Below are 24,143 nucleotides of genomic sequence, written 5' to 3'. Positions count from 1 at the left end.
TCTGTGTGCTTGCGTTTTGTACAGTAGTAATAATAATAATAATAATAGTAATAATAACAGAAGTAGAGAGGAGAAAGAGAGAGGGAGAAAGTGGCAATAATAATAGTAACAATTACAATAGAACCACAGTGGTAGTGATAATAATAACAATAGCAGTGGTAGCCGCAATGGTAGAAGTGACAGTGGTAGTAACAGGCTGGTCTGTTGTAGAAGTAGCGTCAGTCATCCGTTTAGCCCGAGTCTCAGCGAGTTTGAACGTCGATAAGAAGATGATGATAAGGTGAAGTGGCTTCCGGGAACGAAGGTTTCCGCCATGAGGATGTTTCGCTATCGTCGCTATCACTGGCACATTCGACGATTCGACTGGCGATCGCGCGATGATCGCTTCGAGAGCTTGAAGTATGCTTCTTAACATCCATGTACACACGCCGAAAGCAATCAGATGATTTATTCCTCCTCCTCCTCCTCCTCCTCTTCCTCCTCCTCCTCCTCCTCTTCTTCCTCTTCCTCCTCCTCCTCCTCTTCGATCTCCTCTTCGATTTCTTCTTCGAATTGCGGCCCCGCGAGATCCTCGTCAGCCGCAACCTTCACGTCTTCTTCGCCCTCCGGTGAATCGGGGTCGCCGGCCTTCTTGCCCGGGCGCTCGCCGAACCACTTCGGTAGCTTCGCTGTTGTACACGGGAAGTAACGGATTAATTAACTTCGTGCAGCGATCGTGGGAAAAACGTGAGTGAAACGTGGACTATTTCACACGGAGAAGAAATTTGATAACAACACGAGATTCATATTCTCGTATGTAAGCAGGAATCTTATGTGAACAACAAAACTTTAGAATGAGAAATGATGTATAGTTTTATTAAGAATGTCATATTCAAGAGTAATTTTTAAGAATTGAGAGGAAAAAGAAACATCGGAAAGAACGATATCGTCAAATTGATGCAATTCTTAGTTTGAAGATATCCTTCTTCCTATCCAATATTTTTTCTTCTCAATTCATGAAAATTATTTTTGAATAACAAAAATATGATATTTTTAGTGAAACTATATAAAATTTCTTCATGTAAGCAAATTTGATCTTCGATATAAGATTATATATTCTTGCTTAATGTGAGAATATGAATCTGAAATTGAATATGAGTCTTGAATTGATACTAATTTTTTCCTGCACGATCAAGATGAGGATAAATGATGACAAAATAGTTGCGATACTCAGAAACTCTTAACCGAGTTATTTTGCGAAACACTAACGTTTCGTTATCTTTTGAATAACCGCACGGAAAAAATTAGTCTTGAATCAATAATAGGTATTCTCATATATAAGCAAGAATATTATATTCCTCTTAGGAAATGTTTATTCTTAATTTAATTGAACTTGTATTGATGCAAGTGTCACTTGCGCTCAATTCGAGACTAAAAATCTTCTAAGAATATTATAATATTCTTGCTTATATATATATACTCGTATATATATGAGAATATCTATCATTGATCTAAGTCTATTCTTTCTGTGTGTAATGAATGAAATTAATTGTCATTTTATTGTCGCAGGAAAATGGAAAAGTTCTTCCGAATTCCTACGAATATGTGTTCCCGTGGACTTCGGCGCTTCGAGAAATTCCGCAAGCTCTCCCGAAGCTCTCGCTTCGGTGCCGAGTTGGAAGCGTCGAATCTCGAGATTATTATACATACTCTTCTGGCGGCCCAGGAACTGTTCCTTCTGTTCGGTCCATTGTTTCTCTATAAAATCCTTCTGCTGTTTGGTCAGACCCTGAAACACCAACGGACAGAGTGGCATGCTAGGAGTTATTATCACACACGTGTCTTCCGCCTGGAAACCTCCGTATACGTCGTTCTTTCTCCTGCCTCGCAAAGATCTCTTTCCATGAAGAAATTTGGGGGGTTGAGAGAATTAATGTCACTGAAGCTATTTTTGTCACCACTCTTTTAAGTTGGTTACGATCTTCGGGGCTCGCGTCTAAACGGGGTTGAATCGAAAGGCGGCCACTCGCTTGAAACTCTGCTGCGGGAAAACACCGAGAAGTCGTTTTTCCGGCCACGCTCGCGCGAGCGTGAAATTAAAATTGTTAGAGTGCGATTATTGTCACGGTGACTGCTGTCGCATCTCTCTGTCGGGGGGTGAAAAATAGCTGTCGATGCGGGCACAAAAAACGATATTGCCGCGCTTGTATAATCGGGGCAACACGAACACAGCAATAACTCGGGTGGGTTATCTCGACCGTTTAGTGAACAAGGGACGAACGAAGAAATTAGAGACACGATCGTCGATACTCTGTCGTGTGGCTGAGTGGGGGGGTTGCAACCAACAAAGGCAAGCAAAGAGGGACCGTAAAGTGACCGAGAGATCACGGTTGGACTCACTTTTGTTGCGCTTCATAAACTGGTCTGATTTCTCTTTCCACATTTTCTCGTTGGTCTCCGCTAAGATCGTGTCATAACCCTGCGATTCAATCGACTAATCACGATTTCTCCATACGGAGTGATTCCTATCATATATCGTTTCATCAGACGACACAGTGAAAAGAGAATTGCTTTCACGTACAATCGTACACGACAGTGTCTTTGGACCGTGGTATCGTGTCTTTGATGACCGCGGTGTTAAAGTTCACGTGTGGGTGTCGTGAGAAAGTGAGAATTCTGGACTTCGGGTTCTGAATGGAGATCGTTGAGCGAGTTCTGGTCTGAATTAAAAGATAACAAGAGATACGTATGTATACTTACGCCCTCGAAAAGTTTTTTCTTGTCGTCGTAGGACCTGGTGTCGACGCGACGCTCGTACTTCGAGGCGACTTGGATCTTCGGCTGTGAGAGAAAGAGAGAGCGACTCGGTTAATCTCGTTTCTTTCTCACTCTTCTATTTTTGTTTTCTCTCTGTTTGTTATGCGCGATTAAATAGAAATTACTTACGGGATATTTGCCAGTCAGAGCCTCGGGATCGAGACCCTTCTTCAAGGCTTTGTGCCTCAGCTGTTGCTTTTGACGTTCCTTCAGCTCTTTAAGCTGCGATAAAAATGCGATATTGATTTACCAATATAGTCCGAAAACGATGCGAACTATAATTAAACTCTTGTTCGAATAATCCGTATAGAAACGACCAACGTATTTCTCTTTTCTGCAGAGTTGCTTTTATTCAAAAGTATTATACTTTCTAAATTTCTTGGAGTGAAACCTCACTCTAAGCGATAATGAAAATACACTCAAAGTGGAGTGATATTTCACTTTTCACAAAAGTGAACATTCCATTCCACTCTCTCTCCATATGTGCCATTTAACTGATTCCATCTCACTCCAACTCGAACTTTTTGGCTGCCACTTCATTCTTCGGGTGGAGATTTCATTCAAGACATTTATAAAGTACGTGCGAAAGTAAATCTGATTTACCTATACAATTAGAAATTACGTAAAATCTTAAAGTAAATATCACTATAAGGCGATCTCAGTTTAAATATTAAACGCGATAGACTGGATTGCAAAGGTGAGAAGTTCGCGATACTCTGGACGATCACGTAAACTCACGTCATATTCCTGGCGCTTTTGCCGCTCCTCCAGATCGTACTTTTCAGTCTCGAGTTTAACTATGGCCTCCCATAATTCGGTCGCCTTGACGCGGAGTTTGTCGGCTGACAGACCCTCGATTTCTAGAGGTTTGATGCGGATGCTCAGGGAAATCCTCTTCTCTTCCTCGATCTGCTCCTTCGTCTTGCTACGGTCGATTTGCGCCGGTGTAAGATCACCCTGCGTTTTAGACGAACCCAGGTCAGTAAGAAAGATAAGAAGATAGCGGATATTAAGGTACTCCAACACTCACTTCTTCTTTCTTGGTGATGGTGAAGTTAGGGCCCTTCTTGGTCGCCTGGTCCTTCATCGATTGCAGCATGGCCTGCCGTTTCTTCTCCGACTCCTCCAGGCGCCTAACGACGCATAATGTGAGACACGAACAAAATCACCGCGAACTGAGAGCACTCGCAGACGAGACGCTTACCTTCTCTTCTCCTCGATGTCACGTTGTTTCTTCTCCTCTGCAAAGGGAACGGAAATTCAAACGTCTCGATCGAGTTACCTCAAGATTCGGAAAGAGAAAAAAAAAAAAGCGAGATGAGCGTATTCTTACCGAATTCACGTTGACGACGCTCCTCCTCTTCCTTCTTCTTCTGCGCCAATTTCTTCTCCTCCTCCGCGCGAGTGACCTTGCGCTTGGCTTGTTTCTCCTGAAAAGCAATATACTCTTCAAACAAGGTACGTAAGTAGCCACGAAATTGGAAGAGCAGTACAAATAACGAAAGATCCGCACCTTTAATCTCTTCAATTCCTCCTCCTCCTTGACTCTCTGCTTCCGCCATTCCGCTATGTACTCTCTTATCTGCTCGTCGAGATCACTTCTCTTCTGTTCTTGCCTCTGAATCATACGCGACGGATTTAGTCACGTGTGTGCGCGCAATCACATGAATTTTTAACTGACAGGCATTACGTATGCATGTATATGTATACCGGCGATACTCACCTTCATAAACTCGATATTCTCGCCGGATTCCCTGAAGCAGGTCGGAGCGAAAACAAAAGTAACTCTCTGTAAATCTCTTGCTGGTTAAGCACGTTCTCTGGCAAGATCTCGCGAAGAGAAGATCCCCCAGAACGCGAGATTCTCACGTCCATCTCCACTATTTTATTACAACTCCATCCATTCTCTCCCGTATAGCGCATATTATTCAATGTCGCTTGTCGCACGTATTCACACACAGACAACACATGGGCGGAACAGTCAGAACAGTATTATATAGATACACGGACGGACAAACAGAGTCAGAGAAAAATACAGCGGGACGAAGGGGGGACGGAGACGAGAAAAGAAAAAGTGAATAAGAGAGAAATGAAAGAGGGAGAGAAAAAGAAAAAAGGCAATCTAGTGGCAAATAATGTGCAAGCGTGTAAAAAAGAAGTAACCCAAGTGCTCGGATCATGGGGAGGCATTAAGAAGAGTAGCAAGGGCCGCGTCCCATAACTACTTCGGATGAGTTAATTGGTCGTGGTGAGGATCGTATGGATTCAGAAGCGGCCATAGGACAAACGCGTTCGAGCGTATAGAGAGAGAGAGAGAGAGCGGAAAGTGACAATTTCCCGAGCGTGTCTCGCGCCCGGACGAGCCTAAAACGTTGCGGCTCGCTCGGACGGAACTCGCAAGGCGGAACTTGATCGGCCGCCCGGAAGTTTGTGAAAAACTCGACTTCCGAGCTCCCTCCCGAACTGGAAATCGACTCGAAACGGAATTCACGGGAGCGCGAAAACTTCATTCCGAAAAAATAAGTCCTCTCGCGCGGGGGGTCGCGGCGGGCCTCGTAATTGAATCGTACCGAGATGTTCCTTTGGAATTTTTCGGCATCTCGGCTCCTGCGAGCCACGCTGGAGAGACACCATGTTAGAATGTAAGAACGGCTGACTAACGAGAGATCCACGTGGGTATTATACTCGCTCGTGATCAATTACGGCGCGGGGTAGACATAATTAATGAGGGGGGATCGGACATTAACGAGCACGGGGACGAAACATCACGCTGACGTAGCTCGTACATGACGTGATTATGTATGTACAACGCCGTCACTCTCGTTAATTCGTTATTAATCGGAGAGACAAAACGTGTAACACGCGAGGCCGGGTGCGAGAGGGATAAAGACACAGACACAGAGAGAGAGAGAGAGAGAGAGACAAAGAAAGAGCAACACGAGGGCTGAGGGTGTGGCTTTCAACATTGACAACGAACAATCAGATATCACCGACAGGACTGAGATCCGACGTTTCGACGGGATCGACGAAATTCGGAATATACGCCTAACGCGCGCACACAACGAGTGAGCATTAATTACGTACGATACCGGCCGGTGTTAACGGCCGATCATTAATCACATCGCATTGGCGTCGAAATACGGCAGAAACCGTCTCGGAATAAACGTTGCGTTGTCGCGATGAAATTGAGGAAATGTCTGGCGGCCGCCCAAACTATTCTTCCACCGGCATCGCGCATTAGCAATGTTGCGCAATCGCCATGGAATATTTACGAAGGTCCGCGACAAACGTGACCGGCGTCGCGTTTCAAGAGACGATCACGCTATCATTCATCGATGCGCCACAGGCCAACGATCGCGCGCGAGATCCATGTATTGTATCGGTAAACAAGATATAGGACGGAAATCGACTAACTCGAGAGACGGGCTAATTAACCGCGACGCGGAGAGAGATAGAGAGAGAGAGAGAGAGAGAGCACCGAATTAATTAATTAATCGTCTCCAGCGATCTCATTCCTGTCGCAATGCAAATCGGAGGGTCTGCTGGCCGATTTTACCAACGTCAATTAATTTCAACCGTAATCAGCTGAGACGCTCAGCTCTTCTCCGGTAATCCTCGACTTCTCTAATTCTCTAATTGCGGAGGAAGATACAGTGACCGGATTTATTGTCGTACATGTCCGGAAAATGTTCTCATATAATTATATGTATAAACATATTCTATATATGACGCCTTATGTTCAGGATGTTCCGGCATAAGGAGAACATTTAAATATCTAGGGAGTCTAAATATGGGGAAAAAAATCGAAAAAAATAACCATAACAAAATTTTCCTTTCATTGTGTTTTCCCTTTCCCAAAACCATTCAATTTGTGCTCCAAACATTTCTCATATTTTTAAAAATAATAAAGATATTTAAGTATTTTCCTTACGCCGGAACACCCGGTTTAATTATATTTAATTATATATGAAGAATTTTTTTTCTCGAGTATTTCTCGTTAAATATGCGTCCTCCTTTTTTCACCCGAGCTAAAAGAGCCCAGGCTCTCCAATGTTTGCTGTTAAATGTACGGTGAAAAGTTTGAATGACGGCGAGATCGACCGGATTGCCTTTTTGAAACGGGGTAGCTCGTGACACTGGGCTAATTTGTTTCATTATCTACTATTAATTCGAGGAGAGGAGGAGTCGTCCTTGCCGAGATTAAACGGGATTTAAATTTAATCGACGCCGGGGAAACCAACTCCGGTAGCGTGAGAGCGGCCGAATAACAAGAGGGAAGGTGTATTATTGACGTGTAAACCACCTCTCGGGTATAATCAACTTACTTTTGGGACGCTCTGCCCCTATAAAAAAGAGAAAGCACAGATTCATTAATATTTGAATGGTTCACGATCGGTCGTAGGACTGCGCAAAGCCGCGCTTAAATTACGATCGGTATCGCTCGTCTCCGGCTTTCGCGCGAATATCCGATCTCGGCCGCGCGTCCGTGCGCGCTTGACGATCGCTCTGCGCGACGATTGTTCGGCAATTAATGCGATCGTAAGTAACATTGCTTGTTCGTGCAATCAAGCGGATCATCAAGTTATTTTTCTTCAACGGAGGAGGAGGATCGCGTTGAAGACGCTTTCACGCAGCGCTTTGCAAAAGCGCTTGGTCGCCCAGTTGACGATATGACAGAGAGAGGCTGATTAGGCGGCAGACATAATGAACAGACACGACAAAGATGACGGCAGAGAGGTGACAGAGTGCGGATGTGGAATGTGTACTCTCGTGTGTGTGTGTGTGTGTGTGTTTGCGATCGACGATGACTCGTGTCGAAGTAGAACAGAGTCGGATGTTCCTGTGACCCCAACGTCCCCGAGTGTGTATATCTCGTGGGTTTTGCACGTGAGATGTTTTGTATTGCACATATATGTGTGCAATACACACACGTGTATTGTACGTGTGTGTTTACACGTGTACGTATCGCCTGTACATAGAGAAGCGGTACGGAATAGCGTTCGTGTGTTGTTCCTTCGCGTAACCATTGACGCAAAACAGCGTGACACAGCGTCAAAAAGACGTGTCAAAGAGGCAGCGAATACACCGGCGGCAAAGTGTATTATACCTCTCGAAAAGTTAAAAGGCAGTGGCGAGCACATCGACATCGGATGAAACTCGATTAGCTCGATGCGACAGAGCTCTTACCCTCTTCTTCGTTAAGAATTTAAGATAATTCAGTTTCAAAGTCGGCAGTAACGAATTTACAGTAATTCCCTTGGGTCCCTGAGAAAAGAGAGAGAGAGAGAGAGAGAGAAAACGAGGCGGGTTAGAACACTGTTGCACAGAACGCTCCGATTGAGCGCTACGCGCTGCTTTTTTTCCCTTCTCTTGTGCTGCGCCTTCACGAGAGAAGTGAAAACGGGCAAAACTTCGTAGCGAAACTATGGAACATCAATTTCCCCAGGAAGACATTCTGTCGGTATCCATGGGAACAGGCGGGAGGAATGGGATTATGAAAAAAAAAAAAAAATAAGACAAGAGAGAAAATAAGAGATATACAGGAAAAGAGAGGAAGGAGGGCACGTACGGAAAAACAGAGCCAGCCAGCAAGTGTATCGCTACAAAAAAGTACGTCTATGCGAGAGTAAACGACTGCGGCAGCACAACGCGCGTGAGAGATGAGAGAAAAAAGTAGAAGAGAAAGAGAGAGAGAGAGAGAGAGAGTATATATGAGAACAGAGAGTAACGGACGACGAACAATTATATAAAAAGACTACCACAAGACAAGACAGCGGTTAGACACCGAAGAGAAAGAAAGTAGGAGAGAGAGATAGTAAATATATACGACACTGACGACAATATACGTGAACGTACACGAATTATTGGCCGCAAAAAAGACACGTTTATACTTGTCGTATGCAAAACTTACTCGGTCTTCTTCTCCGGCTGCCTTTGATTTTGCGATTTTTTGTTTCGTACCGCGCGGGTCGATTAGCCGATCGATCGATGACGAGTAGTGGTGGTGGTGGTGGTGGTGATTGGTTTGATTGATTGATTGATTGGTTGGTTGGTTTTGTGTGTTGTATGTGGAGATATACATAGACAGAGAGAGAAAGAGAGAGAGAAAGAGAGAGAGAGAGAGAGAGAGAAAGAAAGAGAGGGAATGAATAAACATAAAAAGAAAAAGACGGAGATCATAAATCACAGTCAGAAGAAACATCTGGTGTATACAGTGCATACGAGCGCGAGAATTATTCCGCGAAAAACGATCCCGAAAAGCTCTTTTCGATCTGATTGAACCCGACTTGCCCGTGATTTTAGCTGTAAATTTCTCGCCCGATAAAATACAGAAAGAAAGAGAAACAGAATCGACCAACGCGATAAACGGCGCATTCTTCCCCCGAAGAGAATGAGATCTGTAACGAGTTTCTATTTTCGCAGGGAAGGAAAACAAACAACGGGTGTGCTGTCAGCGCTAAATTTAATCTTTCGGCTAAATTTAATCTTTCGGCTGCGTGTAATCTTTCGGCTACGTGTAATCTTTCAGCTGGAAATGAGACTTGAGCAATCTATCCTTTCGGACGAGAACTTATCGAGAGAGACTTTAACTGAAACAGATCGACGCGCATTGGTAGTGGTTGCGGCCATATAACGAGTCTCGGGAAACTTACTTCCTGAAATGAGAAAAGGAAAGGCCGTACGTTAGACAAGTAACCGGGAATGAATGACATTAAGGCAATTCAATAAGGCGATCGAAGGTAAACACTTACACTTCCTCGACCTCCTCCTCGCTGCTGCAAAAGAGAAAACGGAAAAGAATTTAGTTAGTCGGGGCGGAAACGGTAAGGGGCTGATCGCTTAAACGAGTAACAAAAGTGGCACGGTGGTCTTTCAGAAGCCGCTCTTGGGGGAAACTTAAGGCTCTCAGTGCTCTCTTCGAAGCGCTTTTCCGTCTCGCGTGATTTCATTCCCGCGAGTATCATCATTACGTACTTTGTCCTGTTACTTCGTCCAATTGCTTTTCGAGAACTGTAACTTCGACTCGAGCACTGACGCAATCAGGTCGTTATGCGTGAGAGGGGGAGGCACGGAAAGGGGAGACAAATGGAGGTAATATCCGTTAGATAAGAGTGTAGAATAGCTCGTTAGAACACGAAGCTGCGGATCGTGGGCACTGTTGAACCTTACGTGGGCGATATTTTCTCGGACACGCGGTTTACATAGAGCGACAACGAGTATCACCGCGATCTTGCCTATCGCCGATCGCACTTTCGTAGAGACCTGACTTCGCAGAGGTCTGCACTGTGAAACACCTGGACCATTCTCTCGCGTTTCCATTCGCTATTAGAAATCTACCTCGGAGAGCAGCGATATCACATCGAAAATATTAGTCAGCCGTCTGTCATCCCCGAAAATCATGCAAGCCCATTTTCCCCAAGCTTCCCTAAGATCTCGTTAAGATCTGCGAGATCTGCGGTCTCATGTTGCGAGAACGCGTTTCATTGAAATTCGAGGGGTTCTAAAATCGGACTTGCATCAGATTCAAGGTAAGCGGCTTGCAACTCAAAAGGGATTAATAAGTTGCCGCCGAGCTACTTACGAGTATTGCTCCTCGTCGTCAGACATGTTGGCGGTTGCTTAAAAGGCTGCAACAAACGGAAAAACGAAACTTTTTAATCGAGTCGAGTTAGCAAAGTAAGCGACAGAGAAGGATTAAGATTCGCAAAGGGAACCAGTTCGGATCGAGCTTTTTAAGCGAGAGATCTCGCCTTTTGACAAAAGTTACAGCACGTCGTAGAGAAAAAACATATCATCGCATCATAAATTACGTTATCATGAAGCGCATTGCAAGATTTCTGCGAAAAAAGAGGAAGCTCTTATTTCGAATATACATTGTTAATCATATACCACCAAAATTGGAGGTACATACGTTGAAATAAAAGTCCTACGTAATTATAAAAGACATTTCAAGGTATGTACTTCGTATGTACCTCCAACTTTGACGATATATAACAGTGTACGTCTCCTCGTCTACTCAACACACCACTGCACCTTTTACGACTTAATCGCGAGTGCTTACGAGAACCACCCCGATCGACACCACGCGTCACGCTCTACCTCTTATCGCTCACGTCGCTCATTAGTGACATAACAAATCTAAATAAAAAAAAAAAAAGAAACAACGAACGTACATTTACCGACGTGGAAGGAGTGAGAAACCGAAATCCCTCGGATTATGACTCACATTGCAAGATGAAGGTCGGGAGAATCGATTGAGGAACGGCAGAGGAGAGAAGAGCGACAGAGAGAGNGGGGGGGGGGGGGAGTACACAAATGTACAAAAAAGCTCGCGTCGTCGGAGCTCTCTCGCGAAGATCGGGCGAAGAAGCGAGAAGAAGAAGAAATTGAAGTTGAATATACCGGATGGCCGATGATCTCACAGTAATCCGATATCCCGGAGGCGAGGGAGGAAGAGAGTGGAAAACAGCAGTTTGCTAACCCTGGCCGCAAGTTCGGCACCGCAAGCTCTATAAGGAGCCCGTCCCCTTCTCTTCCTCGTCGCTCTAATTTTAGAGGGGACGGCACGCTCGAACACCTACCGCCTCCATCTTTCCGCTTTCCTCTTTCTCCAGCCGTTTCTCGCGTACGGCCTTAGCCACCCTTCGACGAGCTGCGACATTCGTAATACTAGACGATGACCGAGAAACACTTCGGGTACGCTCCAAATTCTCCGGATCGTTCGGAGAGCTCAGGAGACGTCGTAAAGACGTTTAAAGGACACTCTGATCCTGCGGATGCCAATTGGACGTCTTTCAATTGGACGCGCTTGCGTTCCGCTCAAATTTTATTTCCACGGCGACAATCGCGAGACTTTCACCGTCGCTAGCTCGTCTAATTATCGTAGAAGACAAATTGACATTTCTCCTTTAAGCGAAATCACTTCATTCGGCGTTGCAAGTTCTGTGTAACTTGATAAAACGAGACCTCGCTTATCGTTACCTTCTCCTGCCTCTCGCGGAATGATCTTTCGTTATCGTCGCGTTTATATGACAAGCGTATTTTGCGGCTTTTTTTTCTTTTTTTATCAATGAGCTCAAGTACAAAAGCTTTCACTCGCGCGATTTTCTAATCTACACCAAGGACCAGCACTGCACCGTCGCCGGTGGCGAGTCGCCGGCCTTCTCTAGCGACAAGTAGATACGTCCGCGCTACAGTCAGACACTGTCAGACTTTTGCACTGATCGAGCCCTACCGATTCGGGGGAGATATCGCGCGCACTTTTCATCCCTCAAGCAACACTTTATACTTTTTAAAAACAACATATATATATATATATTTTTTTTTTTTTTTTTAATGATCTCTAATGTACCGCTCTTAGCTCCGGAGCATCTTTCTTAGCAAGCAGCTCTCGGGGGTGGGTCGAACAATAGTCGACGAACTTTCTCGCTTTTCCCCCCGCCTTTCTTTCATCGTCTTTTTTCCGTTCTAATTTATTCTTAAAAAGTAAATAAATTATGCAATTAACCCCCGAGGTCGCGATAGAATATCCGCGCGTCCGCCAGCTCTTAGTTTTTTTCCCGGAGTCCGCTCCCTGGAGTAAAAAACAGCGAGAGTTTCAACCATCGTACTCATCGAGCGGGCGGCTCGATTCACACCGAGCGGTCGTCACACACGGGTCGCGGACGGGAACAACGCAAACACAACGACGATTCGAATCACGAGCGAGTCCTCGGGAGCGAGGAAACCTCCGAGCGAGCGAGTGAAGAATAAGAGAGAAAGAAAAGAGAAGAGAAGACAGGCAGAGAGAGAGAGAGAGTGAGAGACAATCAACGAGCACAGAATGAGATGAATATTGAACTTACACTCGGGTGGTGTCAATACAAGCGTATTGTGCGTGTGGGCCTGTGTGTATAATCGTGTGGGTGTGTGTGGACGGGCGGGCGCGTTCGGGGGTGCCAGCCGGTGAGAGGGTTACTTCTCTCAGAGAGGGACACGCACAGGAGGAGCTCGACCCCGTGGAATGTGGAGTCCGCGACAACCTGAGCCGCTCTGAGGTCCGACGAAAAGCCGCGACTGGACATCGGCGGCTCCGGCCGCCTCCTCCGCGTTACTCGCTGTAACGCCCGCGCTGCTCTCTCTCTCTCTCTCTCTTCCTCCCTCTTTCTTTCATCCCTCGGCTATTAATAGAGCGGAGATCCGCGTATCCGCCGCGGGCCACCGGAGAACGATACGATCCTGACTGCTACTATTTTCGTGTCTTTTCTTAACACGCGGGCTTTTCTACGGGGGGCCTCTCTCCGGTCCGACGGTGCTCCAAATGTAGGCCCGTCGCGCGACCGAGAGGCTTTATCGCGGTGACAACCGGCGAGATTGATTCGTGACCGCGTCGACGTCCACCTTAGCGTGGTGTATCTCGCCCTGCCGGAAGAACTTTTCTTCCTGTCACTATATTGACAGACATTTGCTGTTCCAGCAAAATTTGTTTTCATGCGACGTTCACAACTATCTTCATTTTCTCGAAGCTTGAAGAGCCTGAGAACAAAATGATATCTTGGTATCGGTGCTTTCCCTTTAGCATTACACGAGGTGAGAACGAATGCATCGCCGAAAAACAAGCGTCGCCGCAAGCCAGGACAGGGTCTCGGTTTTCTCAGCGACGAAATAAGAGCCGCAATGAAGAAACGCGTGGGAGCCGGCGAAAAGGACCTTGGCGAAGGGTGTGCGGAGGCGTGGGGATCACCCACGTTGTCGGCCACCTTATCAGAGCGCCCTAAAGCTGGAGGCTCTAATCTCGAAGCTGCGCGCCGACTATGTCGAATCGCGAGGTACCTCCTTATATGGCGGGAGACATGTGTGGGAGGCCAGGAGACCGCGACGTTGCGGTATAAAGTTGCCTTCGCGAATGCGATCTCGCAGCGGATCCGGGCAGAGTCGTCTTCGGCCACCTTGAAGATATAAACGCGGGAGAGGATCCGCGCGCGATTTACAATTTTATCGGAGATGCCGCACGCGCCGCGATACGTTTCTGTTCTTCGATTCGACAATGGCTTTTGTGAAGAGCGTTTTTTTTCTGTGGTAACAGTTACGTCACGAGTTTCGCGCAGATTCCGCTAAACAGTGCTCGGCATAGTGTTGGCACAACAAGAGAAGAGATAGTGCATATAAATAGGAGCATAAGAGTATAAAAGTTATTAATACGTAGAAGAAAATTGAACGTTACAGATTTCTTGAGCGTACGATGTCTTATTGATATATTGGTGAAAATTAAAAAAAAAAAAAGAACGCTTTTTTCTAACTGAAAATTGACAAATTTTCAAAAACTGCAATTTTGTGAAAAAATAAAGCAGAGTAATTTTTTGTAAACTTTTTAAAGGACAGAATCTCTCTTTTAAGATGTCTTTTCAGAAGTTCGATAATTTTATTTTATTATAAAACTTGTGCCTTGTCAAATGAAAGAATGTTCCATTCCTCAAAAATGGTCATCCTTGACGCACTTTGTCAAGTTAAAAGAAAGTTTTCGCTAAATTCATTAAAATTATAAAAAAATATAAGATTTTGGTTGAAAATGTTTTTGTTTAAATTTGTCTACGATATTTTGCTCCAAATTACACGATTTCAAAGTCAACTGTACATTTTGACAAAAATGTAGAGTGTCGTCTTTCATATTAGAAGGTGTAAGCTTTGTCGGGGAATTAAATTTTCGAAAAAGTGACGCTTTGTTCAACAAAGCTCTTATAAATTATTCTATGCTATTTCTTAACAAAGTTATAACAGTTTAAAATTTGACATATTTTGACGGGAAGAAACATTTCTCACTTTAACTTGAGCAATGTATTATTCATGGTAAATTAAAGAATAAAAATATCGAAATAATTAATAATTGCTTTAGCTAGGAATAGACAATGTTGAAAAAAAAATTTTTATATTCAGTAATAGATTTTTTTCTATTTCAACAACAGATTGAAACCAAATTCAACCTATTACTTAATGTATTATTAAAGAACAATCTATTATTTAATCATACGATTAAAGAATAAAAGTTCGTCAATATAATTCGTTTTAATCATATTATCTAAAAATAAATTTTATGCGCCCTGCTGTTCAGACATACTATTTAAAAATAAAATCTTTGGCCTGTCTGTTACAGATATCTTTCTTGTGCAAATCGTATTAATTGAAAATAAAAATCGGCTAATCTTTTATTGAATCATATTACTTAAAGACTTAAATCTGCCTGACTATCATTGAGTTGTGTTACAACCTAAATTCTTCGTTAAAAACAGTGGCGGCTCGTAGCGGAGACTTTGGAACTACAATTTCGTATAATAACCAGTTCGCGCTGACGACTATTAACGGGTTAACTGGCGCCATCTAGCGATGTCTAGCAATATTTTCTTGTAAAAAAATCGGTAGGCAAAAGCATTTTGGTTGAGTAAAGGTTTGAATCTCGGCAAAATATCATTCGAATCTTGGCAGATGTAATAAATTAGCTCAAACAATTAGTTAAAAAGATTGAGCGATTTTTTCATTTTTAAACAACGCAGCTAAACGATGGTCAGAGGAACATTTTATTTTCACATAATACTCGGTTGCAAATCAAATAGGATATTTATTTTATATTAGTATGGCCTCTTTGTTTCAAAATATTAGGTACAATAGGTTTCTTGAACGGTCTGTCTTTTCCTCCAAACCTTAGTTGTCCCGATTCCTTCTTGCCACCAAAGCCACCTCCTGAAAAATTAAATAAATATCATAGGACACTTGGTACAAGCAGATTACGCATGCACAATTACTTAATTACGAGGGCGGTCAATTAGTACCCGTGTTAGAAATAAAGACACTATTTTTTCAAAAAATTTTTTTTTATTTTTCAACATAGTCCCCTTTTAGAAAGATACACTTCTCCCAACGTTCCTGCCATTTTTTTAACCCCTCCAAAAAATAGGATTTGTCGAACTCTCCAAAATACGCCTCTGTCTCGGCGATGACTTCCTCGTTTGAGCTAAATTTTTTTCCCGCGAGCCATTTCTTCATGTTAGGGAACAAGAAAAAGTCGCAGGGAGCCAGATCGGGTGAATACGGGGGGTGCGGCAGCAATTCATAACGCAATTCATGCAGTTTGGCGGCGACAACTCCGGATGAATGTGCTGGTGCGTTATCGTGGTGAAACAGCACCTTCTTTTTCGCCAAATGCGGCCGTGTCTCCTTCAATTTTTTGTCGAAGCGGTCCAATAACTCACTGTAGTATTGTTCAGTGATCGTTCTTCCTTTTTCTAAAAAATCCATGAGGATGACGCCGTTCGCATCCCAAAAAATCGTCGCCATGACCTTTCCGGCCGATGGGACCGTCTTCGCCTTCTTTGGAGCAGATTCACCGGGAGAAACCCATTGTTTTAATTGTTGCTTAGTTTCTGGTGTGTAATGATGAATCCAGGTTTCATCAACGGTGACAACTCGACGCAAAAACTCCTTCGGACCTCGCTTAAATTGCTCCAAACACTGCTTCGAAGTTAACAGCCGCATCCGCTTGTTGTCCACCGTGAGCAATCGCGGCACCCATCGGGCCGACAATTTTTTCATCGCCAACTTATCATGTAAAATATTAATTGCCGTTCCGGTCGACATACCTACGGCCTTTGCTACTTCGCGCACTTTCGTTCGTCGATCAGCGAGAATCATGTCGTGGACTTTTTGAATGATTTCCTCGGTAACCACGCCTGCTGGGCGTCCTGGTCGCTCCTCATCAAAAACGGATGTTCGCCCACGTTTAAATTCGTTGAACCAATATCTAACTGTGGTCATAGATGGTGAAGTGTCTCCATAAACAGCATCCAACTTTGCTTTTATCTCCTCGCATTTTTTCCCATCCAAAATCAAAAAGCGAATTACCGAACGATATTGCTCTTTTTCCATCTTAGCGAAAATCACGAAACACGTCTTACTCGAATGGCGGCCAAATCCAAACTAACCTATCAATCAGTCTGCAATTTGTTTTGCCGTCGTTTGATAGATGATAGCACACGATGATAACACCAACTTCCCTCAGGAACGCCCTCTATCGTCTAACACGGGTACTTATTGAACCGCCTTCGTACATACCAAGCCTCCTTGGTTTCCAACCCTTCATGGTGCGACCACATTCACGGTCAATAAATACTTTATATCCCCTTAATGTAGCATCTGTGGCTCGCCTCAACACCCTTTTGACATCCTCTTCGCTTCTCATTTCCACAAAACCATAGCCTTGAGAGAGTCCTGTCACCACATCTACTATGACTTTTGCTGAAATGACGTCTCCATACCTCTTAAAAAACTAAATAACAATTGCAAGTATTGAGTACCTCAATGTATTAACAAATGGACTACATAAGAGATATAATATCATAAATATGAAATATGTTATTTTGTCAAACTGATAGTACTTCTTTCAGATCATCCTTTGTGATCTTGGGACCAAACCTGGCTACAAATAGAGTCCTTTCTGCTTTAGATTCCAAATTACGTGGAGGTTCGTAGCGCATCATCATCGCTCTACTAACGGCTCTATCATGAGGCTCTGTATCTGTTCCATCAATACTGCCTGCCTTTAAGGGATCATATATTCTGGAATAAGGGCTCCATTTCTGCAATATGTCCTCATCCTGAAGTAAAATACAATAGTTTACCACATAAACATCATCTTATTTTTTGTGTATACACTTATAATTTAATATTAATCTTGTTGGATGAAAAAAAATCAATCCGTGGTGTTCACACTCACCATGTCAGCTATAGATTCGTAAAAGTAAAAACAATTCAACAGAGGGAAGTGTTTCGTTGGTGATCGTACATGTAAGATCAGTCAAATCAGCTGAAATAAAAATAGGAACTGTCAAAGAGCGTAGCGCCTTCTGGCGTCGTTAATTTTAACTATTACTGCAACGATGCAAGATTCTGGGAAATTCAAAACTTCCCCTGACATTCCTTTCAAAAAAGAAAAGGAGGAAGAAAAATAGATATCCATTTTAAAGAAAGAAGGAATTTGATTGAATTAGATGACAAATTAATATTTTTACAAACACGCAGATAAGATATCCTTTACCATTATTATTTAATTAATTCGTTTATTAAATAAAGAGTATTGAATATATATATGCCGTAGCTACTTTGTAAATTATATTCACCATGGACGCAATCCTACTTTGCGCAAATAGTATGAGACAAATGAAGCGACTTGTGAAGATGTTTATAGACAAATGGAAAGAAACGTAACTAAATTTAAATAATAATACAATTCATATTCGCTCGTTCGTTTCACTCTCCTTTGTGTTATTACAGAATACTTGATTCATCCGGATAAACAAACCTGCGCAAATAGATTCTGAGCTGAGTCCGTTACAAGTTTTTGAAAGGCGGCAAATCCAACGCAAAATCTACTCTAGGTCAGATAGATTAAGTTTCTTATTTATCAAATATAAATAGAAACAAAAGTTTACTTTAGTCTTGCTACTAAAGAATAAAACATTCTTTAAACCGCACTGCCAAACCCCACCGTTAAATTTATCGGTGAAAAAAAAATGGCGACTCACAGCGGAGACTTTGAAGCTATTAACCGATCTTCTTTAGACACCAACAGATGGCGTCAGATAACCATTAATTGCACAATTTTTCCTCACAAAACTGGAGTTAGATGGAGCCAAGTTGCCCCAGTTTAGTCCTATTGGTTATTTTATTAATTTTATAATTAACACAAATTCAAGTGAGATGATCGTTTTATTTTCCAATCATGTTTTATTCCCTGTTTCGTAATAAAAAGAAAGTAATTCTTTCTACTAATAAATTATATTTCGTAAAATATATCGAGAGAGAGAGAGAGTGAGAGAGATCTCTATCGATTGAACATCACTCATTTCTGCTTTGGTACGACGTACCATTAGATGGCAGCATCATAGTGTTCGCCGTTCACACGAAACTCTATTTGCATTGATATGCATTTCAATTCGTGAATAGCTTTCCGGTGTTGCGTACGTTCCTTGTAGTATTTGTCATCACGGTCGTTGCCGCATCATAATCTGTCATTCTTATTGTTATCGGCCTCAGATACGCGACAAAATTCGCTAAATCAGTCAGAGAGCATTAATTTAGGTCCACATAAACGATCGTCCCGAGAATAAATCGACGAAAGGCACTGCCACATCCTTATAGATCCAGTTTATCATTTCAATATCAACACCCATTAATGGAACCGCAGTTATTCGTAGAATAATGTATTCACAATTATCACGTTCGTAGGCACTTTCGTTCGATACACGAAGTAGTATTTTTCATGTGTCATCGATCGAACATGTCTTTGTTGTTCTCGCGACGAATTTGTGATAAGAAAGTGGCTGGCTCTAATTTCAGTTTTACACACTTCCCGAGTTTTCAGGTATGTTAATCTCGGTCTTAAGGTCAGATGCATTCGAAATATGTCGCTATTCCATATTTACACGCAATGTGAAACAATAGTGTTTCCTCAAATAATAATAATTTTCAATTATCAGCTTTGTAGATAATATACACGAGTGTAAAAGTGTAATTTGCATCTGTTGGAAATGATTTAAATCGATTTACAAATGGACAAGTAATATCCTTTTGTGTGTGTGAGCTGATTAGTGTACTACTTTGTGTATGTGTTATATCCTTTTCTGGTAAATTTATTATGCTATCATCATGACGTCTACAATATCACTAACTGATAAACAGCTTCATCAATTGGTAAGTCAAGAGATACAGTGTTATCTGTTTTATATTTATTTTATATCCTGAATAAACATTGAATATGTTATTTACAGAGTATCAGTATCGGGAAAGCTGTAAATGCTACAGAAACTCCTGTGAAAGAAAAACATGTGCGAAGTATCCTTTCTTATTTTATATCATGTTCTTTAATGTAACTATATAACAATTATATTTATTAGACATTTATATCACGATCAAGAAACAGTTCCTTATAAGTAAATAGGTGCAATTATTGGCACATATCGGGAGAAAAGTGGATCCATTTTTTGGACGTACATGTTGAGACAGCCATTACAGGAGAATCAGATTGTTGCATGGAAATTTTGTCATGTTCTGCATAAAGTATTGCGGGAAGGACACCCTAGGGTTATCGTTGACTCTCAACGATACCGTGGTAAATTAGAGGATATTGGTAAACTCTGGCAACATCTTCGAGAGGGCTATGGTCGTCTTATACAGCTATACACACGACTGTTAATTACTAAATTAGATTATCACAAACGAAACCCACGCTTACCTGGAAATTTACAAGTAACGTCAGAAGAATTAGAAGCAATTGGAGAAAATGATATCAATGTGTAGTAAGTTGTATCTTTCTCACTGTTGATCCTCTCCATAAAAAAATATATATATATTTACATATAAGCTATTATGTTCCATTCTTTCTCCTTAGCTTCCAAATGTCTGTTGAAATGTTCGATTACATGGATGACATCTTGAATTTGCAACATGCGGGTAAGTTGAGACTGATTGAATAATATACCACAAATTGTTCATCGCGCAAATATAAATATTCTTTCTCCGTAAGTATAAACGCGCGGTTTCATTTGTATAAAATTGCAGTGTTTGGTTCTCTGGACCTGTCACGGTCCAATTCGATGACACCCTGTGGTCAGTGTCGACTCGCACCTCTAATCCCATGCATTCAGGACGCTTCCCAACTCTACGATTATTGCGTGAAAATTTTGTTCAAGCTTCACGGTGCACTGCCGGCAGACACGCTAACCGGACACCGTGATAGATTCTCAAAACAATTTCACGAGCTGAAGAGCTTCTACAACACTATCAAACACATGCAGTATTTCAAACATTTGATAACAATACCTTCGTTACCCGAGGTAACATATCGATAATCGATTATTGATGCGTTAGCAACTATTGTATATCGTTCTTTCCGCATATAATATATTCTCCAGAATCCACCAAACTTTTTAATACAAGCCGAACTGAGAACGTACGTTACTCCGATAGTGGTACTTCCGCCTGAAGAGTCTTTGGATAATGAGGCTGTCATAGAAAGCCTTATTGACACGTCCGATGCGGGATCGTTGACCGGCGATCAGATAGATTCCGCACGAAACGGCGCGATATCACCCGATGCCCTTGCAGAAAGGTATAGGATTCATGTATTTATCTTATCTAGCTTTCTCTTGCCTTGATATAAGCTGGACAGCGGATATAAGATAACATGGTTTGCAAAACAGCCAAGTGTTTTGCCACAATCTAAACCTGTTGCTCGTAATAATGTTGCTTTTGATTGTGTTTGTTTAGTGATATTTAAAAGTGGAGTGTGCCAATAGTACTCTTTGTAATTTCGCCCAATCGGTTCTTTTTTTTTTTCTTCCATATTTTTTAGAATCTTTCAGAGAATTATGTACGTATATATTTTCTTCACACACATTTGATTTTCCAAATAATATATATGTATAATTTTTTTTAATTTTTTCTCTGAAAAATAATGAACTTTAGGCATTTTTTTTTTTTAATAAATGCAACTTTTTTCAGGGACAGTCTTATTGATCATTTGTATCAAGAAAATGGCCGCCAAAGACAAGAACTACATCGCTTACTGATGGAACATCAACAGATAATTGCAGAGTATAGAAATCGCGTTTTAGAACTGGAATCGACTCTTTCTACCAAAGTACGTTTACTACTATACTATAGTTTTGATGATTTGAATCTATTTTATTGACCTGTGTTATATATCACGTAAATATTTTAGAGTAATGAAATTGTGGTGGAAAAACAAACATGTCAAGAGCTAATGAAAGAGAAGAAGAATATTTTGGAAAAGTTACAAGAAATTGAAGGTGAGTGAAAGGATAATTTGTTTTGATTTATTAAACCTTACACGTGCGGCAAATTGTTTTAAGGAAAAAACGAAATCTTGGAGGAAAAGTTCAAAAAACTCAAGGATGTTTACTCGAAATTGAGGGAAGAACATATCGGTTTGATCAGAAAGGTATGTCTCTTTGATATCGATTGATCGATACTGAAAAGATATTATCTGTCGCTTCTTCATTTATGACATCATTGATTATTATACGAAAGAAAGCTGAATTAGACAAAGAACTGGGAGGAATAAAGATATTAGTGGAGCAATCCGAACGTCGATCGTTGAAAGCCGAAGAGCGACTGCAAGAGCTGCTTCAAGGACAAACCTCGGCGGAACAAGAAGCGCAGAGGGTAACGCAGGCGCGCCAAGATTTGGACGACGTGAGAAAAAAGCTCGACAGCGTCCAGACGGAAAATTTAGTGAGTAAAAATGATTCTCAGAGGTGTATACCCAGTCGTGAGCAAACACTCAGCAGAAAATCACGCGTCTATCACAGGCATTAGCAGCGAAGATAGATTTTATCACGTCTGAGAAAACTGCTCTGGAAGGAGATCTCCATGATTTGCTGGTGCAAAAGGAAGAATTGGATCAACGAATGGCGAATTTGGAAGCTGACGCCGAACGATCGTGCAATCAAGTGAAAACGGACGCCAGCACAGCCTTGTTCGATCTGTTACGTGAGTAACAACGTTATTTAATCCGCTCTCGAAAGTTATTCGCGTTGGTTACGGCAGGAAGTTATTTGTTTCAGTGAATGCTATCTCGGAAGCGGAATTCATCTTGCATCACGCGATGAATGCAATCGATAGCCCGGCGATATCGGCGTTAACTTGTACGCCCGATTATCTCGGTGGTTCGCTGGAGCCAACGGAAAAATCCTTGAATGATTTGGAGGAAGCGTATAAGAATTATATATCTGATACAACGAAGGGAAAAGGACTGATCCGCGCCGCTATACACGGTGCACACCTCTTGGCTCTCTATTTGATATACGCGAAATCTACTTCGAACACATCGACGGACATTGGTTTGGCCGATAGTAAGTCTTTCTATCGAAACGCCGTTTTAACAATGACTTGCGAATATCTTGTTGAATTGAATTCTCTTTTCGTAAAATCTGTCGTGCGTTTTGTAGGATTTGCCGATGAATGTAAGCAATTAGGCTCGCAAGGATTAATTATGCTGAGTTATATAAAGGAGAGATCATCGATGACCGTGGTGCAAATCGACAATGTCAAGATTCAATTGCAAAAGATTTCGTCTTTAATAAGTACATTGTCCACCACGCAGAACAATGTGGAGATCATTGGCTCCTTGGTGGAGAACGAGTTGCTGAGTATGGATAAAGCCATAGAGGAGGCGGTTACAAGAATACAGGTGCTTGATTTAAGCTCATTATCTTGCAAGAAAGTTCTCGTGGAGATAAAGGGACAACAACGAATTATTTTCAACAGGATATGCTAGATAAGTCACGTGCGGCAGACTCTGGTTTGAAATTGAAAGTAAACGAGCAAATTCTCGATTCTTGTACGGAACTGATGAAATATATAAAGAAACTAGTACAAAAGTCTCGCCTGCTGCAGAGGGAAATTGTGGAGCAAGGAAAGGTAAAACGGCAAATTTGCATATTAGATAACTCTCGCGAGATTATATTTTTTATCAAAAGAATTATCAATCGTCTGTTCACACAGGGAACCGCTTCAGCCACTGAATTTTACAAGCGCAATCATCAGTGGTCCGAGGGCCTTATTTCAGCGGCAAAAGCGATCGCTATGGGCGCGAACTTCTTATTGTGAGTCTAACAAAGTACTAGAGTGACGTGTTAGCTTTTCCCGATATGTTTTTACACATACATTTATGTACAGAGAAGCGGCAGATAAAGTTGTATCGGGCAATGGTAAATTCGAGCAATTGGTCGTTGCCTCTCAAGGGATCGCAGCGTCTACCGCACAGTTGGTGGTGGCTAGTAGAGTGAAAGCTGAGAGGAACAGTAACAACTTGACCGAACTCTCCAAAGCGTCGAGAGAAGTGACTCAAGCTACGGCGAATGTTGTTGCTACCGCTAAAAGTTGCAATCATCTTGTCGAGGAGAGTGGTACGTATTTTCGAAATTTGCTTTAGTGTCTTCGTTTAGCGAATGATATTATTGTTATTTGATTACGCAGAAGACCTAGATATGTCTAGTCTGAGCTTGCATCAGGCTAAAAGATTAGAGATGGAGGCGCAGGTGCGAATCTTAGAATTGGAACAAGCTTTAGGAACCGAGAGACTACGTTTAGCTGCTCTTCGGCGTTATCATTATCAACTCGATGGTGAGAGCGAAGGATAAGCGAGCATGGATTTGAATTTCAATTAAAGATATTCGATAATTACAGAAAAATTCTATGTAGATACAGAATTATAGCGTTTATGTAAATTAGTGTGCTAAACTAACCCGTCGTAGAAATTGGTCGTGAAAGAGAGAGAGAGAGAGAGAAGCGAAATT

At 42.2% G+C, this 24,143-nt stretch overlaps 3 protein-coding genes across 10 annotated transcripts; 1 reads left to right on the top strand and 2 right to left on the bottom strand.

Annotated features, from left to right (window-relative positions):
• Nucleotides 1-262: 262 nt before the first annotated feature.
• LOC106751856 (troponin T-like) lies at nt 263-12,832 on the bottom strand. Of its 7 annotated transcripts, XM_014633058.1 has the most exons (15): nt 12,642-12,832; nt 10,379-10,424; nt 9,545-9,572; nt 8,708-8,728; nt 7,122-7,139; nt 4,520-4,550; nt 4,310-4,414; nt 4,130-4,226; nt 4,001-4,037; nt 3,827-3,929; nt 3,535-3,753; nt 2,926-3,018; nt 2,740-2,820; nt 2,380-2,458; nt 263-668 (listed from the first exon to the last, which is right to left on the bottom strand). In XM_014633058.1, the coding sequence occupies exons 6-15, from the start codon at nt 4,523-4,525 to the stop codon at nt 448-450; spliced, it is 1,041 nt and encodes a 346-aa protein (XP_014488544.1). In that variant the 5' UTR covers nt 4,526-4,550; nt 7,122-7,139; nt 8,708-8,728; nt 9,545-9,572; nt 10,379-10,424; nt 12,642-12,832; the 3' UTR covers nt 263-447. The 7 variants fall into 7 exon arrangements, with proteins under 7 accessions (XP_014488544.1, XP_014488545.1, XP_014488539.1 ...); XM_014633059.1 differs by lacking the exon at nt 8,708-8,728; XM_014633057.1 differs by lacking the exons at nt 8,708-8,728; nt 9,545-9,572 and adding an exon at nt 1,690-1,768 and having other exon boundaries at nt 497-668.
• A 148-nt stretch (nt 12,833-12,980) lies between these two features.
• On the top strand, nt 12,981-24,109 carry LOC106751855 (huntingtin-interacting protein 1). Of its 2 annotated transcripts, none has more exons than XM_014633051.1 (18): nt 12,981-13,958; nt 19,302-19,515; nt 19,593-19,656; nt 19,763-20,120; nt 20,213-20,274; nt 20,383-20,657; nt 20,736-20,932; nt 21,325-21,463; nt 21,545-21,632; nt 21,696-21,784; nt 21,874-22,077; nt 22,155-22,335; nt 22,410-22,697; nt 22,794-23,035; nt 23,113-23,265; nt 23,350-23,450; nt 23,524-23,753; nt 23,824-24,109. In XM_014633051.1, exons 2-18 carry the CDS (start codon nt 19,471-19,473, stop codon nt 23,985-23,987), a joined length of 2,880 nt encoding a protein of 959 aa, XP_014488537.1. In that variant the 5' UTR covers nt 12,981-13,958; nt 19,302-19,470; the 3' UTR covers nt 23,988-24,109. The 2 variants fall into 2 exon arrangements, with proteins under 2 accessions (XP_014488537.1, XP_014488538.1); XM_014633052.1 differs by lacking the exon at nt 12,981-13,958 and adding an exon at nt 19,095-19,186.
• Nucleotides 15,334-17,662, bottom strand: LOC106751858 (U11/U12 small nuclear ribonucleoprotein 35 kDa protein-like). The gene is made up of 4 exons (XM_014633060.1): nt 17,540-17,662; nt 17,202-17,420; nt 16,879-17,092; nt 15,334-15,510 (listed from the first exon to the last, which is right to left on the bottom strand). Exons 1-4 carry the CDS (start codon nt 17,540-17,542, stop codon nt 15,389-15,391), a joined length of 558 nt encoding a protein of 185 aa, XP_014488546.1. The 5' UTR covers nt 17,543-17,662; the 3' UTR covers nt 15,334-15,388.
• Nucleotides 24,110-24,143: the final 34 nt, after the last annotated feature.

The sequence above is a fragment of the Dinoponera quadriceps genome, unplaced genomic scaffold (assembly GCF_001313825.1).
Source record: "Dinoponera quadriceps isolate SergipeBrazil2010 unplaced genomic scaffold, ASM131382v1 scaffold316, whole genome shotgun sequence".
Classification (NCBI taxonomy): domain Eukaryota; kingdom Metazoa; phylum Arthropoda; class Insecta; order Hymenoptera; family Formicidae; genus Dinoponera; species Dinoponera quadriceps.
This window is presented reverse-complemented; position numbering and strand designations above follow the sequence as displayed.